At 41.1% G+C, this 19,190-nt stretch overlaps 1 protein-coding gene across 5 annotated transcripts in view; it reads left to right on the top strand.

The window, feature by feature from the left end:
• The first annotated feature begins 843 nt into the window (after positions 1-843).
• Positions 844-19,190, top strand: part of wls (Wnt ligand secretion mediator) — a 93,765-nt gene continuing 75,418 nt past the window's right edge. For all 5 annotated transcript variants that reach the window (XM_071691531.1, XM_071691529.1, XM_071691530.1 and 2 more), the window contains exons 1-4: positions 844-1,043; positions 10,337-10,515; positions 12,546-12,651; positions 14,895-15,196. In XM_071691531.1, coding sequence (XP_071547632.1) covers positions 938-1,043; positions 10,337-10,515; positions 12,546-12,651; positions 14,895-15,196 — 693 coding nt within the window. In that variant the 5' untranslated portion in view covers positions 844-937. The remainder of the gene's footprint in view (positions 1,044-10,336; positions 10,516-12,545; positions 12,652-14,894; positions 15,197-19,190) is intronic.

Genomic DNA, 19,190 nt, shown 5'->3' with positions numbered 1-19,190 from the left:
CCTTGCGTTATAATGGTCAGCATGGGTAAGCATGTCACGTTACGTGGTCAGCTTAGCATTATGCTGTCACTACGCACTACCTGCTAAAGCTTTCCTACACTTCTGTCATCAATAAAGCGTGTCACCTTCAGCTTAAGCTTGTTTGCTACAGGAGTGAGTGCAGTATGCATGAACCTCTGTCTCTTAATATCATGTGAATTTAATAGATTTTTTAATATTTTTTTTTAATGGTATCCATTATTTCTCGTTGTATATTTCCTGTTTGGCTCCAATCGAGCATAATTCTTTCCCCATTAATTGGGAATTTCGTCATAATATCTATTAATAATTACCTTGTCTTGTCTGGTGGTTATAAGTGGATAATTCAGTTATTTCACATACAAGTTATGCATGAGGAAGCTGTGGACCTAACTTTGAAGTATTGTTAAACACGGGCCACCCGCTTCCTGTTTTTATTCAACGATATTTCTTGGGGAATTTTTACCACCATGAACCGGTGAAGTTCCTTTGTTAACAGCTTTCCGGCTGTAGTTTGAGCTTTAGTGCACATGCCGTGACTGAAACAACCCGAGGTAGTTTATGTTGGACATAGTTTGTTTAGAAATAACGAGACAGCATCCTGTCTCTCTCCTTACACCTGCCAGACGTACGTTTCACAGGGAGACAAAGACTTTCTCTGTCTATCATGAGAATATTCAGATATCTTAGGGTCGGTTTTAAATATCTAATTCAACTTTTCTTGAAAAAGATTAGATGAATAAGTATATACATATTTATATATATTTGAATGATAAATCATTGTTTTGTACGAGATATTTTCCCTGCTCAACGCATGTCAGTTTACGTTGAGGTGAGGCGGGGGCAACACATCGGCTATCGATCCTCTTCTCCGTTTCGACTTGTTCCCGAGGGAGATTGGCGGTTATTACGAGCCAGAATGGCGGGTGCAATCATCGAGAACCTGAGTGGCAGGAAACTAGGAGTCCTGATTGTTTTCCTGATGATATGCCAAGTGGTGTGCTTCCTGGTCGGCGCATTGATTGGTAAGGTGGGACTGGGCTGGACGACAAAGAGCTCCGCCGACATGACACACATTTTCCTCCCTTTCCGCTCAACTTCGGGGGTTAACATGCCAGTGCGTGACCTTCTGGGACATCAGGCCACCATCTGCCAGGCAGGGAAGAGGTGTAATGTGAATATCTGTTGTAAAAATGGTGGTAAAGACGAGGTGATGCCATTGGCGCGGCTCAGGCATGTGTGTGTTGTGTGTGTTGGGAGAGCATCATCCTGTGTTTATGTGTTAGGGGCCAGGGATTGTAGGGGGCTGGGATATCCTGGGATGGTAGGGGGCTGGGATATCCTGGGAAGGTAGGGGGCTGGGATATCCTGGGAGGGTACGGGACTGGGATATCCTGGGATGGTAGGGGACCGGGATATCCTGGGATGGTAGGGGGCTGGCATATCCTGGGAGGGTAGGGGACTGGGATATCCTGGGATGGTAGGGGGCTGGGATATCCTGGGAGGGTAGGGGGCTGGGATATCCTGGGAGGGTAGGGGGCTGGGATATTCTGAGATGGTAGGGGGCTGGGATATCCTGGGATGGTAGGGGGCTGGGATATCCTGGGAGGGTAGGGGGCTGGGATATTCTGAGATGGTAGGGGGCTGGGATATCCTGGGATGGTAGGGGGCTGGGATATCCTGGGATGGTAGGGGACTGGCATGGGACAGAGCTGTCATGTCGCAATTTGTAATTAGAAGGTGTGGATAGAGAAGGTAGGAGGGGTGTCTACTGATGGTGGACAAACATGGCGTTGAGGGCAGGATCAAAATGGCTCTCAAGATATTACACTACTCATGGTTTCCCGGCCCTGATGCAAGACTTGTCCACTCGGTATAATAGCCCTTCCCTACCCTTAGCATAAGGAAGATTATGTCGTGCTTGTGTACAGGACTTAGATGCTGTTGGACACCATTGTAGTTAACTGCTGAAGACTGAAGTGTAAACTGATTTTTTTTCAAATTTGTAGGCTTATTTCAGATCTTTAGAAACACTAGCATGCGAATGGAAATTGGCATCTCATTACAGACAATTACGGACTTGTTAGTCATAATTTTAGAATTGAGACACATATTTAACCTAATGTTAAAAGATGCTTTTCAATGTAGCTTCAATGATGCCACTGAAGATGATTATACAAAGCGGATATTACGTGAAGCATGAAATATAGGTTTATAAACCCATTATGAATATGATTAAGACAACTTGAACATAACAAGGTCATGATAATGCTACACACGGTTGTCATAAGGTAACACCTTGTGTTACAATTGGTAACGTGGTCGCCTTAGCCAGCGTCTCTCTCTGTCTTGAAGTGTTATGTTACAACTGCCCTCAGACCAAAGCTAATTACGGGTGACTATTTAACTGTCTCAAGGTCAGGAAGTCTTTTGTGTGAGTTGGTTTCCTGTGTGCATTGTACGCATATCATGATTGAAAGGTATTTTGCTTTTCAAGATATTCCATTATTGACTAGAAGCTGTGTATGTATCTAATGTGCTTGGATTAAGTGTGTTATATATATAGTCTTTATTTTTCCCTTTTTTTCATATCGATTGCTATGTCTGCTTCTCGTGAAGCTGTTCCTTTTCTCTCTTTTTTTTTGTCATGTTTTGCTTTGTATGGCATTCCTGTCTAAGATGTCACTCATTCCTCCATTGTTCTTTCATCCTTCCTCATTCATGCTCCTTTGTTCATTAAACTCGTTGTTCAGTGTCACTTTGAATACAACACCCTCCAACGACACATAAACCAAGTCTAATGTAACTTAATTAAAACCCTAATCAAATGTTAAGGGAATTTTTTTTTTTGGAGGGGTGGGGGGCAATTTTTGATGCCCCTTATTTTTTTTAAAGTTACGTAATATTACTTATTCTTTGGGAGGGTTGGGGGATGTTTTTGATATCCTGGGTTCTTAAGATAACGTAATAATACCTGTTCTGACGGTGTCTTATTACTGATGCATTTGACGAGGATATAGTCTCATAGGGGAACAATGGTTTGAAAAGTGTGGTGCTGAAATTTATCGGCAATCTAACGTTGATTCTAATAAAGGCTTCCCACTCCACATGGCTCATTCAGCCGGCCGTTCGCCAAATGCCTAAATATTCATACGTTTTTCTTTACATGTACAAATTCACTTGTATTTTACCCCTTTTATATGTATATGTCGGTCACTTTTGCTTTGATTGATGTGAAATGTGCGTTTAGATGGACTGGTGAATTAAAGATGTCTCGCCAATGAAACCCTTCTGTGATGGATAAAAAGGATCAAACGTAAATCGATTAGATTGATCTGCGGACAGATTATTAGGTTTGATATATATGGTAGTTCATGAAAAATGTTATGCTAGGCTGTTTCCCCTGTGTAGTCGACCTAAGAGCAGGGGCATACCTGAGGTAGAAATAGGGACGGGGGTCCCCCACACGTAGAGCTATACAGTATACAAACTAAAATGTAAATTCTCCCCTTATCCCAGTTACATTTATTAATGTATACTAAATACAGGCATAGAAATATTTTCATGTAACACTGTTGAATTGCCCTTGTGAGACTTAATTTTTGGAACAATTGCCTTTGTGAGACTGTTACATTTTGGAACGAGCATTTGACTTGTCAATCGATTTACATAGTGTTACACCGCAAGCTGAGTTAGATTTTAGATATACACTATACTTACAAACTGATGAATTATGTAAGTTGATAGATGCGGGTATGGCTTATGGGACACGGTGGCATGCTGTCATGGGGAATTGGCATGGTGAAAAGTGAAGAAAGAGGCAGTGAATTTACGTTTGTCAGCTGCGATAAAAAGAGGAATACCTTTGGACTGAGTTGGTCTAACTGTTAGGTTGTACTCCATTTAGGTCATAAATGATAATACTCTCTTCAAAGGTGACTTTTCAGATGTAGTATAACCACAACCAGGCCGAATCCAACAACGTATACATATGTATATATGGAAAGATATGTAGGGCATGGACGTGGATGGGGAGCTGTGGTTTCGGTGCATAACACATGTCAGCTAGAGTATGGATGTGAGCAGATGTGGCCTTCCTTTGTATGTTTCCTGGCGCTGCCTCGCAGACGCATGGGGGGTTTTGATGTTTCATATTGGGTAAGGTGGTACCGGGAATGGATAAAGCGAGGTAGCGCAAGGAAACAGACGAAAGAATGGTCCAGCCCACCCACATGCACATGTATATACATACATACACGTCCACACATGCACATATACATACATATTCATTTCAACGTATACATATATATACACACACTGACATATGCATGTATACACATGTACATAATTTACACTTGCTGCCTTTATTCATTCCTGTCGTCACCCGGCCACACATGAAAAGACAACTCCCTCCCCCCCCGCATGTGCGCGAGGTAGCGCTAGGAAAAGACAACAAAGATCATATTCGTTCACATTCAGTCTGTAGCTGTCATGTACAAGGCACCGAAACCACATCTACCTTTCAACATCCAGGCCCCACAAAACTTTCTATGGTTTACCCCAGACGCTTCACATGCCCTGGTTCAATCCATTGACAGCACGTCGACTCTGGTATACCACATCGTTCCAATTCACTATTCCTGGCACGCCTTTCACCCCCCCCTGCATGTTCAGGCCCCAGTCGCTCAAAATATTTTTCACTCCATCTTTCCACCTCCAATTTGGTCTCCCACCTCTCATTGCCTCCACCTCTGACACATATATCCTCTTTGTCAATCTTTCCTCACTCATTCTCTCCATGTGACTAAACCATTTCAAAACACCCTCTTCTCTCTCAACCAAACACTTTTTATTACCACACATCTCTCTTACCCTTTCATTACTTACTCGATCAAACCACCTCACACCACATATTGTCCTCAAACATCTCATTTCCAACACATCCACCCTCGGCACAATTCTATCTATAGTCCACACCTCGCAACCATATATCATTGTTAGAACAACTATTCCTTCAAACATACCCATTTTTGCTTTCCGAGATAATGTTTTCACCTTCCACACATTTTTCAACTCTCCTAGAACTTTCGCCTCCTCCCCCACCCCATGACTCACTTCCGCTTCCATGGTTCCATCTGCTGCCAAATCCACTCCCAGATATCTAAAACACTTCACTTCCTCCAGTTTTTCTCCATTCAAACTTACCTCCTAATTGACTTGTCCCTCAACCCTGCTGTACCTAATAACCTTGCTCTTATTCACATTTACTCTCAACTTTCTTCTTTCACACACTTTACCAAACCCAGTTACCAGCTTCTACTGTTTCTTACCCGAATCAGCCACCAGCGCTGTATCATCAGCGAACAACAAATGACTCACTTCCTAAGCTCTCTTATCCACAACAGACTGCATACTTGCCCTTCTCTCCAAAACTCTTGCATTCACCTCCCTAACAACCCTATCCATAAACAACTTAACCATGGAGACATCACACACCCCTGCTGCAAACCTACATTCACTGAGAACCAATCACTTTCCTCTCTTGTGATCTAAAAGTCCTGCACCTCAATGCTAATGGCATCAGAAACAAAGAAATACAGAACCAGCTCAGAGAACACAACATCCAGTCAGCCCTTATGTAAGAAACCGTATCCACACCCAAATCCTTCCTTCCCATTTTCTACAACTACACCGCTGTGAGAAATGATAAACAACAAGGACAAGGACTTATACACTCGTCCACCAAGCAGCACCTACCTCCAACACCACTTAAACTTCAAAACAGCTTGCAGACAACGACAACACTTTAAGAATATGCACCTTCCATAGGAATAAAACTTCATAGTACCAACTACAGTATAATGACCATCTACTTACTTCCCTCTCCACATGCCCCTCTAGGTACACACTCCAGCTGTAGAAACTCTGCAACATGCCAGATGCCATTCCACTGTAGATGTTTCAGTGTCCACCATCACTCACACTCATGATCCCCAAAGTGAATTTCCCATGAACTAACTGCCACCTCTCAGTATCCTTATCCTATGCAACTAGACTCAGCCCATCACCTCTAGTAGTCATGTTCACCGGGCATCACATTCTTCTCTGCACTGCATACATGAACCAAGTGGAGCAGCATATAGGAAATGCCTTCTGACCACCTGCCCATCCTAATAATGCCCCATTTAGCCAACTCAGTCAACACAACCCACCCAAAAACTTAAAGTACAGTAAAGTAGACTGACCATCCTTCACTCACTATATAGAAACAGAATCCAAAACTTCAGTACAGATGATTTCGCTAGATCTTGAAGTCTTACACTTCATCAGCATCTCCAGCCTAGCCAGCAAAATTACATACCGCAAGGAGACAACCCAAATTTCTTTATACATGTTATACTCCACCCTAAGATGTTCTGGAAGGAGGTAAATAAAGTGCGTAAGACAAGGGAGCAAATGGGAACTTCAGTGAAGGGCGCAAATGGGGAGGTGATAACAAATAGTGGTGATGTGAGAGGGAGATGGAGTGAGTATTTTGAAGGTTTGTTGAATGTGTTTGATGATAGAGTGGCAGATATAGGGTGTTTTGGTCGAGGTGGTGTGCAAAGTGAGAGGGTTAGGGAAAATGATTTGGTAGACAGAGAAGAGGTAGTGAAAGCTTTGCGGAAGATGAAAGCCGGCAGGGCAGCAGGTTTGGATGGTATTGCAGTGGAATTTATTAAAAAAGGGGGTGACTGTATTGTTGACTGGTTGGTAAGGTTATTTAATGTATGTATGACTCATGGTGAGGTGCCTGAGGATTGGCGGAATGCGTGCATAGTGCCATTGTACAAAGGCAAAGGGGATAAGAGTGAGTGCTCAAATTACAGAGGTATAAGTTTGTTGAGTATTCCTGGTAAATTATATGGGAGGGTATTGATTGAGAGGGTGAAGGCATGTACAGAGCATCAGACTGGGGAAGAGCAGTGTGGTTTCAGAAGTGGTAGAGGATGTGTGGATCAGGTGTTTGCTTTGAAGAATGTATGTGAGAAATACTTAGAAAAGCAAATGGATTTGTATGTAGCATTTATGGATCTGGAGAAGGCATATGATAGAGTTGATAGAGATGCTCTGTGGAAGGTATTAAGAATATATGGTGTGGGAGGAAAGTTGTTAGAAGCAGTGAAAAGTTTTTATCGAGGATGTAAGGCATGTGTACGTGTAGGAAGAGAGGAAAGTGATTGGTTCTCAGTGAATGTAGGTTTGCGGCAGGGGTGTGTGATGTCTCCATGGTTGTTTAATTTGTTTATGGATGGGGTTGTTAGGGAGGTAAATGCAAGAGTTTTGGAAAGAGGGGCAAGTATGAAGTCTGTTGGGGATGAGAGAGCTTGGGAAGTGAGTCAGTTGTTGTTCGCTGATGATACAGTGCTGGTGGCTGATTCATGTGAGAAACTGCAGAAGCTGGTGACTGAGTTTGGTAAAGTGTGTGGAAGAAGAAAGTTAAGAGTAAATGTGAATAAGAGCAAGGTTATTAGGTACAGTAGGGTTGAGGGTCAAGTCAATTGGGAGGTGAGTTTGAATGGAGAAAAACTGGAGGAAGTGAAGTGTTTTAGATATCTGGGAGTGGATCTGGCAGCGGATGGAACCATGGAAGCGGAAGTGGATCATAGGGTGGGGGAGGGGGCGAAAATTCTGGGGGCCTTGAAGAATGTGTGGAAGTCGATAACATTATCTCGGAAAGCAAAAATGGGTATGTTTGAAGGAATAGTGGTTCCAACAATGTTGTATGGTTGTGAGGCGTGGGCTATGGATAGAGTTGTGCGCAGGAGGATGGATGTGCTGGAAATGAGATGTTTGAGGACAATGTGTGGTGTGAGGTGGTTTGATCGAGTGAGTAAGGTAAGGGTAAGAGAGATGTGTGGAAATAAAAAAAGCGTGGTTGAGAGAGCAGAAGAGGGTGTTTTGAAGTGGTTTGGGCACATGGAGAGAATGAGTGAGGAAAGATTGACCAAGAGGATATATGTGTTGGAGGTGGAGGGAACGAGGAGAAGAGGGAGACCAAATTGGAGGTGGAAAGATGGAGTGAAAAAGATTTTGTGTGATCGGGGCCTGAACATGCAGGAGGGTGAAAGGAGGGCAAGGAATAGAGTGAATTGGAGCGATGTGGTATACCGGGGTTGACGTGCTGTCAGTGGATTGAAGCAAGGCATGTGAAGCGTCTGGGGTAAACCATGGAAAGCTGTGTAGGTATGTATATTTGCGTGTGTGTACATATGTATATACATGTGTATGGGGGGGGGGTTGGGCCATTTCTTTCATCTGTTTCCTTGCGCTACCTCGCAAACGCGGGAGACAGCGACAAAGTATAATAAAATAATAATAATAATGTTATACTCCTAATAAAGCAAAGAAAACAGCTCAAACACAGTCACTCTCCATCAAACAGAAATCAGAGAACAAAACTGAATAACACCATCTCTAACCTAATCATTGAAAGACAGACTGAGGAATGGGGAATCACAAGACCCACAGTAACCAAATCTGACAAACCTCTTACAAAAAAAATGTCAGACGGACATTCACCATCATTAGAAATCACAGAGCAAATCTAGACTCTAAATGAAGCCATCACTAACCATATCACTGAAAAAAAACTGGTACTCTTTCCTCATCATAATTAAACACAAGATCCATAGAAACCATCTCTAGTGCACATTAAAGAAAATTCACTTATTGTGCCAGTCTAGGTGCTCTCTTGAAGCGTTCTTGACCCATTCTAATGAAATCCCTTCCCCAAAGAAAGCACAAACTGCATGACACCAAGATAGCAGCATTAAACGTGGCTCAATATTATGCAATTGAAACAGTGGCTCATCCAGAAAAGGTTGTCTGCAACTCCACAGAAGTCTTCAGTCCCTCTTTATCCCCAGACAGACTTGAATCCAGCACATGCCCTTCAGTCACCTTGAACAGACAGCTTTTCTCACTTCGCAAAACCCCAACAATTCTAGGCATGTCGCATGTCAGTCATTCCCCAAACCAGTAACTTCATTACAAATGCAACACAAACTAAATGCACTCATAACACTAAGCGGCACCATTTTGGACAAGAAAAAGTCCCTCAACATCCTGTGCACGTAATTTATCTACTTTAAACATATCTTATGTGCTTGGTCTTCCCCCCTCTCAAAAGCAAATAAAATAAAGCTGCAAACCACACAAAATAGTACATGCAGAAGGAAAACTGGCTGCTTGGCAACCACAAACACTCAACACCTTCGCAGTGAAGCAAAGATCCTCCCATTATAGTCCCTTCTCAACATGTTCAGCTCTTAGTTCTGTACAGTAGCACTAGGCCCCTCCCACCCAAACCACTCTGTAACTAACTAGCAACCTCCAAGTAGAAATGAAAAGCTCACCTCTCCCTCACTTTTCAGTAACCTCTACTTGCAGATTCCTGACCCTAACAAATATAACAGACAAAACATATGCTCTGAAATAACCTGACAAGCACTAAACAACTGACCTCCCAACTCAGTCTTATCTCCAACCCACCAGACATACACCCATCAGAAACCACTCATCCCAGACAAACACAACACACTCTTCTACTTATTCTCAGGATATCACCCATCTCTACAACACTACAAACACTGTTTCATTTTATCCTGACTTTAGTCTCACTGTAGCTACCATAAAGAAGACATTCAGCACTTACTACACACTTGCCCAACCCTTTCTGCCCATAAATGTACACACAACATCACACTTCTTTATGACCTGTGGTCCAGACGAGTGGGCATGGCCAGTTTCATATGTGCTTTAGAAGCCTCATAAGGATAAAAGGTACTCCTGAGGCAGAAAGGTAAGATAAGTTATGTATACTATGATTACCTCATGCTCCATTTTTGAAAAGGGTCCTGGTGTTACTCAAGGACTCATTTTTGAGGGACTCTTGCAGCTTCAAGGCTACAGTACACACAAGATGGATTCCTTTGAAGTGAAAAGTTCTTCAGCAAGATTGTTGTCTGTGATACAGCCTCGCCAAAGCTGACTTTTCACAAGCAGTGTAACCCTAAGCTGGCAGAATTAGGAGGGAGGGAAATGAATTGAATTTTGTAGAGTGGAATCTTTGACATAGGACTGAATATGGTAAGAGTTTGAAGAAAGATAATCTGGAGTCAAGAAGGGTTGGCAATAAGACAGAACTTGTTCGTGATGATAATGTGCACTCTGGTTAGGAAATCTGGGACATCTTGTTGCATGAAAACAAATAAATTTTTATTGCATCCATTATTTTAGTTATTGAACACCTTTCTCATTCTTTGTGTCATTGCAGCTCCTGCCCCATCATCTGTCATGACAGTTTTGGGAACTAAGTGCATTGACAAGAATTACCGGAAGGATAAGTGGTACTGGCCCCATGGCAAGGGCAAGTGCCAAAGCTTTGAGGACTTAAAAGACCCAGTGATTGAAGAGCTCCAAGTTGATTCCAACAGTATTATCTTTACCTTCCAGGTTTGTCAGCCATCTCTTTATAGATTTTTCATTTTCTTCCTTTATATTTAAGGCATAAACAATTTCCCATTTTGCCAAAAGATAACCATGTTTGTCTTTGTAATGTATATGTCCTATACCTTTACCATTAAAAGTGATAGATGTTGGTAGATCAGCAATGGCCTCAAGTAGTAATGCTATTGATGCCTATATATTTCGTTATCTGTCTCGTTTTTGTATGGTTGCTTATACTGTAAGGATATAAGTAATAAACCTGAATTGCTCTGGCAGGGTAACTCAGAAATTTTTGTCCATTTTTCTGCTACTGAGTGTAGTGCATTCTTGAACCTGCAGAAGCCACATAAAAAGAGTTCTAAGGTTACGTGATTTTTTCACGTGTTTACTATTTATGTGCCTTCTCCAGATCCATAAATGCTACATACAAATCCATTTGCTTTTCTAAGTATTTCTCACATACATTCTTCAAAGCAAACACCTGATCCACACATCCTCTACCACTTCTGAAACCACACATATGATAGAGTTGATAGAGATGCTCTGTGGAAGGTATTAAGAATATATGGTGTGGGAGGAAAGTTGTTAGAAGCAGTGAAAAGTTTTTATCGAGGATGTAAGGCATGTGTGCGTGTAGGAAGAGAGGAAAGTGATTGGTTCTCAGTGAATGTAGGTTTGCGGCAGGGGTGTGTGATGTCTCCATGGTTGTTTAATTTGTTTATGGATGGGGTTGTTAGGGAGGTAAATGCAAGAGTTTTGGAAAGAGGGGCAAGTATGAAGTCTGTTGGGGATGAGAGAGCTTGGGAAGTGAGTCAGTTGTTGTTCGCTGATGATACAGCGCTGGTGGCTGATTCATGTGAGAAACTGCAGAAGCTGGTGACTGAGTTTGGAAAAGTGTGTGGAAGAGGAAAGTTAAGAGTAAATGTGAATAAGAGCAAGGTTATTAGGTACAGTAGGGTTGAGGGTCAAGTCAGTTGGGAGATGAGTTTGAATGGAGAAAAACTGGAGGAAGTGAAGTGTTTTAGATATCTGGGAGTGGATCTGGCAGCGGATGGAACCATGGAAGCGGAAGTGGATCATAGGGTGGGGGAGGGGGCGAAAATCCTGGGGGCCTTGAAGAATGTGTGGAAGTCGAGAACATTATCTCGGAAAGCAAAAATGGGTATGTTTGAAGGAATAGTGGTTTCAACAATGTTGTATGGTTGCGAGGCGTGGGCTATGGATAGAGTTGTGCGCAGGAGGATGGATGTGCTGGAAATGAGATGTTTGAGGACAATGTGTGGTGTGAGGTGGTTTGATCAAGTGAGTAACGTAAGGGTAAGAGAGATGTGTGGAAATAAAAAGAGAGTGGTTGAGAGAGCAGAAGAGGGTGTTTTGAAGTGGTTTGGGCACATGGAGAGGATGAGTGAGGAAAGATTGACCAAGAGGATATATGTGTCGGAGGTGGAGGGAACGAGGAGAAGAGGGAGACCAAATTGGAGGTGGAAAGATGGAGTGAAAAAGATTTTGTGTGATCGGGGCCTGACCAATGGAGTGAAAAAGATTTTGTGTGATCGGGGCCTGAACATGCAGGAGGGTGAAAGGAGGGCAAGGAATAGAGTGAATTGGAGCGATGTGGTATACCGGGGTTGACGTGCTGTCAGTGGATTGAAGCAAGGCATGTGAAGCGTCTGGGGTAAACCATGGAAAGCTGTGTAGGTATGTATATTTGCGTGTGTGGACGTATGTATATACATGTGTATGGGGGGGGTTGGGCAATTTCTTTCGTCTGTTTCCTTGCGCTACCTCGCAAATGCGGGAGACAGCGACAAAGTATAATAAAAAAAAAAAATACTATTTATGTACATAATGACACTGATGATAGTAACTTGGTGGCATGTTGTTAAATCTTCCTCAATCTCTATAGTTATCATACATCTTTACATGTGCAAGTTTCACTGATCGTGGTAATGTGTTTGAAGCATTTTCACAAGTGTTGTTGACTGCAATAGGATCACTATTATGTGTTCCTTTACTAATGGTTGATAAACTTTCAGGTGCCACAACCCAAAGATAATGTGATTCTTGATTTCTCACGTTGGCAACAGAACCTGATAGCAATGATGCACCTAGATATTCGCTATGTTGAGGATGCACAATTTAGTGAGTATACATGTTCTTGAGACTAAGTGTACTGTACTTATTTGATGTAGTCTGTAAATCCTTTTGCTGCATAATTAGATGAAATATATCCTCTAAAAAGTGAAAGGTGTAAGTGTAATATACATAAAGATTGTTGCCAAAAACTTGTAATATATGCACTTCTTTATCTTTGTATAATGATAGAAAATTTAAAGAAATACATATTTGACCAAATATCATGTTCCATTACACTGAACTGAAATGGGTAAGAATGATAAAAATATCAACCCTTAAGTATCATACTAACATGCAAATTCAATTTACATGTAGAATTTTGAAAAAAAAAGTGACTTTATACAGAATATGAAAAGAAAATTGTCATTAGGACCCTTTTTATACCCCACTGTTCAAGGTTTGATAGAGGAAGTTAATTGTTTGTAATGCAACCATCCTGTAGACCTCAGTTTGATTCATTTATAAAAATCTCTTTGTTGCTCCTATTACTCACTGTGAGGGCAGGTCTTTGGTTTACCAAGAGTGGCATTGGAGGTTAATCAATTGCTGTTTGCAAATGATATCATTACCCTGGTAGTAGACTCCAGAGAGAAACTGCAAAAGCTGGTAAAAGAGTTACGAGAGTGCATGATGGAAGACAGTTAAGGGTGACATTGAACAAAAGTAAGGTAATGAGATATAGCAGGGGTTTGAGACATGATGGCTGAAGGGTAAAGTTTAATGAGAAAGTGGAGTTGGCAGGAAATGGGACATGGAGGTCAAATGAGTAATTGGGTGGGAGAGGGAGCTAAGGTCCTGCATGCATTAAGGAATGTGTCTGCTTGGGCAAAGATGGACATATGGACATATTCAAACTCAGTAGTTCTGACAGTGTTGTACAGATATGTCTTGGATACTGAAGGTAGATTAACAAAAGAAAGTGGATGTATTGAAAATGAAAGGGCAAATAAGTGATGTGAAGCAGGTTGATCGTGTAAGGAATGACAGAATAAGAGGGAGGTGTGCTTGTAGGAAGTGCAGGGTGATTAAGAAAGGTGATCAGGGTGTGCTGAAATGATTTAGACATATGGAGAGGAGGAATTAGGATGGACTAACAAAGAGGACCTACATGTCAGAAAGGAAGGTGTGGGAGCGGGAGACCATGAAGGAAATAGAAGGATTGTGTGAAATGGACATTGAGTTATTGAGAATTGAAAATACATAAGGATGAAGGATATGCATGAGATAACTGAACTGGATTGATGTAGTTGTACAGGGAGAAATGGGATAAACCAAGGCATTTGAAGTAGTCAGGATCAACCATGGAACAGTTTGTAGGACTTCGCTGTTTATGATGGGCTCTGATTTTAGTGCAATGTACATGACAGCTATATAGTGTGAGGGCAGGATAGATTGAGGTGAGGACTACCACTCATTGCACTGTGTTTCTTTTTACAAGCTAAATGCAGATGGGTGGAATATGAATTATATTTTGTTCATTGATGGTGTATGAATCAAAATGTATTTTGCCAGTTGATGAGATGTGAATCTCTGTGACATCATCAGTCATCATGAACTGCATGATAATTGAAAAGAAATATTTTATAGTTAAAAGAAAAGAATTTTTCAAATGATGCACTGAATATTTTTTTCAAATCTGTTCAAACTTCAAGGACTTACATAAAATTATCCCTGGTGGTACCTAAATTCTGAAATGTGGTAACCATGACACGTCACTATACGACATGTTCTTAAGTGAGGGTAGGTTGCAGTGGGTTGTGACAAGTAGGGAAGGTTTGTGCTACTTCACTGGTTCGATGGGATGTTAGAAGGTCCAGACCCCTGGATACAACTCATTGCTCTAAGAGAAAACCAGCAGAGGAGAGAAATATTAAACCTAGGAGCTAACTTTCCGTGTATGAGAGACTTAATGTCATATGAACTTTTAAGCAGTGTATTACATTATAGGACTTAAAACTCATTTGAAGTACTGTAAAACAGTTACAACCCACATGTTATGGGGTTAGTCAGCTTTTTAGTAAGCTGTGTATATGTGATTTCTCATGGATGGAATCATCCATTAAAGTGTTTCAAGATCTGTGGAATGTTCATGAATCTTCTGATAAAGGGAAACTTTTTTGAAGTATGTGTAGTAAATCCAGAGATCATAGACAAGAGAAAAGTGATTTACAGGGATATATGTGTATTTTGTAGTGAAAGGGTTGATATGTAAATAGGGAGATCTGAACTTCATTATTTCTTTCACACAGATCCTAATGCTCTGATGACCCTTGAGGCTCGTTTGGGTTATCGTAACAAGGGGGACCCAGTTAAGAAATGGACTGAATATGCAGCATCTACTGAAGAAAGACGTCTTGATTGTGCCATAGATCCTGCTTACAGGAAAGCAGAGTACACATATAATTGCTCATCCTTGCCACTTTTTGAGCTGGGTTCTCTACACCATGATTTTTATCTCTTAAATATTCGACTGCCTCATCAAACAGCAGTGGATTCACAAGAGATTAGTACTAATGAAGATCTTGGATACCTGGTGGATATGTGGGTCGCAGTGAGTTTTCATCCTTTGTTTTGTGTGTCGTATTTCTATTCCCTTTTTGTGTTTCTTGTTGGATTATTAAAGTGTACAACTGAATATTTGTGTGTGTGGACGTGTATGTATATACACATGAATGTGGGTGGGTTGGGCCATTTCTTTCATCTGTTTCCTTGCGATACCTCGCTAACGCGGGAGACAGCGACAAAGCAAAATAAAATAAAAAGTAAATAATACAACTAAACCCTCTTGGAATAGAATGGATGTTACCACATGCTTGTATATTGTACTGGCAAATTGTAACTAGATAAAAGCTAATGAAGATGACAAGACCATTGCAAATATTAATCAAATAGTTATATGTGCCTGCTCAACTGCTTCATTTATGTTTAAAAGCCAGAGCTCTTTCTTCTTCTTGGAAGCATGCATTGATACATTCCATCCATAAGAAGGGTGATTGTTCTAACACCTCTAACTATTGTTCTGTTGCATTTACATCTACCATTTTCAGTCTTTGAATCCCTTTTCTACTCACATATCCTGAGATATCTTTAATCTCACAGTTGTCCCTGATCATTAAATGGCTTTGATAAGGCTAGATATGCCAGTAATACCCTTTCCTATCTTACTATGTTTTGGTCATTACCCTTGAAAGATTTTTTGGGGAATCCTATATACTTACCCTTGATATACCTAAAGCTTTTTGCAAGGTGTAGCCTCTGGGTCTCATCTCTAAGCTCCCTTCTTTCGGATTTTCTCTTTCACTCTACTCTCTTATGTCTAGCTTTTTCTATGTCCGATCTATCTCTGTAGTTTTTGGTGGATCAGTCTCTCCCTCTCTCCATGAACAATGGTGTCCCTCAAGTTTCTACCCAGTCTCCTACACTTTTTCTCGTTTTTATATATGATTTTCTTTCTTCAAATAACCAAATGTGCTCATACACTGAAGATTCAACACTGCATTCCTCCACATTCCTTGATTGTGCTCCCTCTTCTCTCTTGATTTGTATCTTGTCTCAATGTAACTTCTTCACTAAACACACACATGGACAGGATATCTTAGTGTGGTAGAAGAAATTTGTTTAAGTTTAATGAGTTCAAGACCCATTTTCTGCCCTTCTTTTTATCAGCATTTTGTTACAGCTTTCCTTTCTTCTTGAACAACTCTGACGTTCCACTTTTTAAGTCGGTGAACGTACTTGGTATTACTGTAACATCCAGTCTTTCTTGGAAACCCTACATTATGGAAATAATTAAGTCTGTCTCTAAGAAACTTGGGGTTCTGTTTAGATGTCAATTTCATTTTGTTCAGAACTTTACCTCCATTCATATAAAGAATTGATCCGTTTATGCATTGAGGACTGCTCTCACATCTGGGATGATTCTAGCTCTACATCCTTACTTGGCAGGGTTAAGTTGAAGGCAGTCCATTTTACCAGCTCTTCCAGGCTAGCTTCAAGATTTGGTCTGCTTGCCTTATGCCACAGTGTTGGTACACTACTTCTTCTGTAGCTGTTACTTTGGTTTTTGTTGCCAGGATCTGGCTGCTTGTAAGCCCCTACTTTTAGCCAGCCCATGCAGTGCTCGGCACGTGATTACACGTGGCCATTGGCATCTCAAGTTAGCCAGTTTGATAATTATTTGTTTCCCTGCACCTCAAAGTTTTAGAACTCTTTACCTCTTCATGTCTTTCCAAATGACTGTGACTTGGCACTTTTTAAAAGACAGGGTTTTCACCTTGTTTTCACCCTTGTCCCTTCTTCCCTTTCTTTAACCTCTTCATATTTCAATTAAGGCCTGGTCTTGTTGTGGACTTTTCTCTGTGACTGGAGCCTCCACCATGAAAGAAAAATATGGAATGTGTGATTATATCTTGGTAGAGGTAAGTTTGAAAGTTGGTTGTGGGTACTGGAAATAAGAAATTAGTATACATGTGAAAGAGGTGAGTGAACAGAACTGAAAAAAGAATGGCTTGTGTGGAAAGATACCAGGTGAAAGTTAAGAGGTGTGTAGGGTGATAGCAAATGAACCTAGGGTAGTGGAAGAGAAAGGAAAGGTATTTAAGTAAGCAGAGATTAAGTGCCTGGGTAAAGCATGTATGTAAAATGCGTAAGATGGGATGTGAACATGTATGAAAGGGTAACGATTGGTAGACGGAAGTTAAAATGTTACTGGTAGGGAAAATGCAATTGTATGAGTGGTATCCATGAGGTAGGAATGCAAGTGATCCAGAGGAGTGCTAAAGAAAGGACCATTAGGTTAAAAAGATGGGTAAGAGCTGAAAGGGAGGGCAAATGAGACTTGGGGAGAGGAGTATTTTTGTTGAACCCTGAAGAAAATGTAAAAATGTTTTTAGAGAAGTGAACAGGGTTAGGGTAGATGAGAAAAGATGGGAGCAACCTTGAGAATAGATGTAGAAACGGTAGCATGCAAAGAAGATGAGATCGAGAGATGGAATGTGTATTTTGAAAGTGCTGAATATTTTAGATGGCAGAGAGGGGAGTTTGGTGTGTAGGATTTGAGGTGGCATGTAAGTGAGAGTCATGGCAATTAGGAACTTGAAAAGAGAAGGTAATGAAAACCTTGTATTAGATGAAATGTGAAAAAGCATGTCGAGTGATTGACATTGTAATTCAGTTTCTCAAGGAGGTGAGTGACGATTTTTTTGATTGGTTAGTCATTTTGTTCCTGCATGTATAGATCAAGGTAAAGACCTAAAGACTGGCAGGGTGCATGCACGGTACCATTGTATAAAGGCAAGAGGGACAAAAATTATCAGTTGAATTATAAAGATATAACTCTATTGAATATACCTTTTAAGTAGTATTGGAAAGTGGTGATCAAGAGAGTTATATTGTGCACAGAGTATCTGTTTGAGGAAGACCAGTGTTGTTTCAAGAATGGTAGAGATTGTGTGGATTAGCTATGAAGAAATTGAGAAATAGAGAAAGAAAGTGCCTTGTAAATGGTATATGTGGATCTGAAGAAAGTTTATGATATGAATGACGTAGATGCATTGTGAAAGATACTGTGGATATATGAAGTAATTGGAAAGCTACTGAAAACAGTATAGAGTTATTAATAAGAAATTAAGGCATGCATACATATAGGAAGGAGGGGAGAGAGAATGGCTCCAGGTGAAGATGGGTCTGTGTCATGGATGTGTGATCTTGTTTTTTTCACTCTTTTAGGACAGTGGTTTCATTGAAGTTGAATCCCACAGATGGTTGACTTCTAGTAATGAAATACCAAAAAATGTGAGAAGACACCTAGACAGCCTCAACCACTTAAACACTGTGCCTGAGAGACATTTATCCTCAGCATGCCATCAAGGCCTTTAGACTTCCTGCACTGTTGCAGTTTAACCTTGAGGTGTATCCAATTATTGTAGTGCATGATCATCCTTCCAGCTTAAATCTCTGCGCTTGGAGATTGAATCTTCCTTTATCATTAAGATCAGAATCTTTTTTCATGTTATATGATAGTTGTTTTTTTTATTTTGGTGCATTACACATTACAGCTAGAAACTGAGTGTGAATGAATGTGGCCTTTTTGTCTTTTCATGGTGCTACCTTCCTGAAGGGGGAGGGGGATGCTATTTCATGTGTGGCGGGGTGGTGACGGGAATGCATGAAGGCAGCAAGTATGAATATTTTTTTTTTTTTTTTTTTTTTTTTTTTTTTGCTGTCTCCCGCGTTTGCGAGGTTGTGCAAGGAAACAGATGGAAGAAATGGCCCAACCCACCCCCATACACGTGTATATACATACATGTCCACACACGCAAATATACATACCTACACAGCTTTCCATGGTTTACCCCAGATGCTTCACATGCCCTGATTCAATCCACTGACAGCACGTCAGCCCCGGTATACCACATCGATCCAGTTCACTCTATTCCTTGCCCTCCTTTCACCCTCCTGCATGTTCAGGCCCCGATCACACAAAGTCTTTTTCACTCCATCTTTCCACCTCCAATTTGGTCTCCCACTTCTCCTCGTTCCCTCCA

The sequence above is a fragment of the Panulirus ornatus genome, chromosome 50 (genome assembly GCF_036320965.1).
Source record: "Panulirus ornatus isolate Po-2019 chromosome 50, ASM3632096v1, whole genome shotgun sequence".
NCBI classification, from domain to species: Eukaryota; Metazoa; Arthropoda; class Malacostraca; order Decapoda; family Palinuridae; genus Panulirus; species Panulirus ornatus.
The sequence above is the reverse complement of the archived record's forward strand: the minus strand, read 5'-3'. Positions and strand labels throughout refer to the sequence as shown.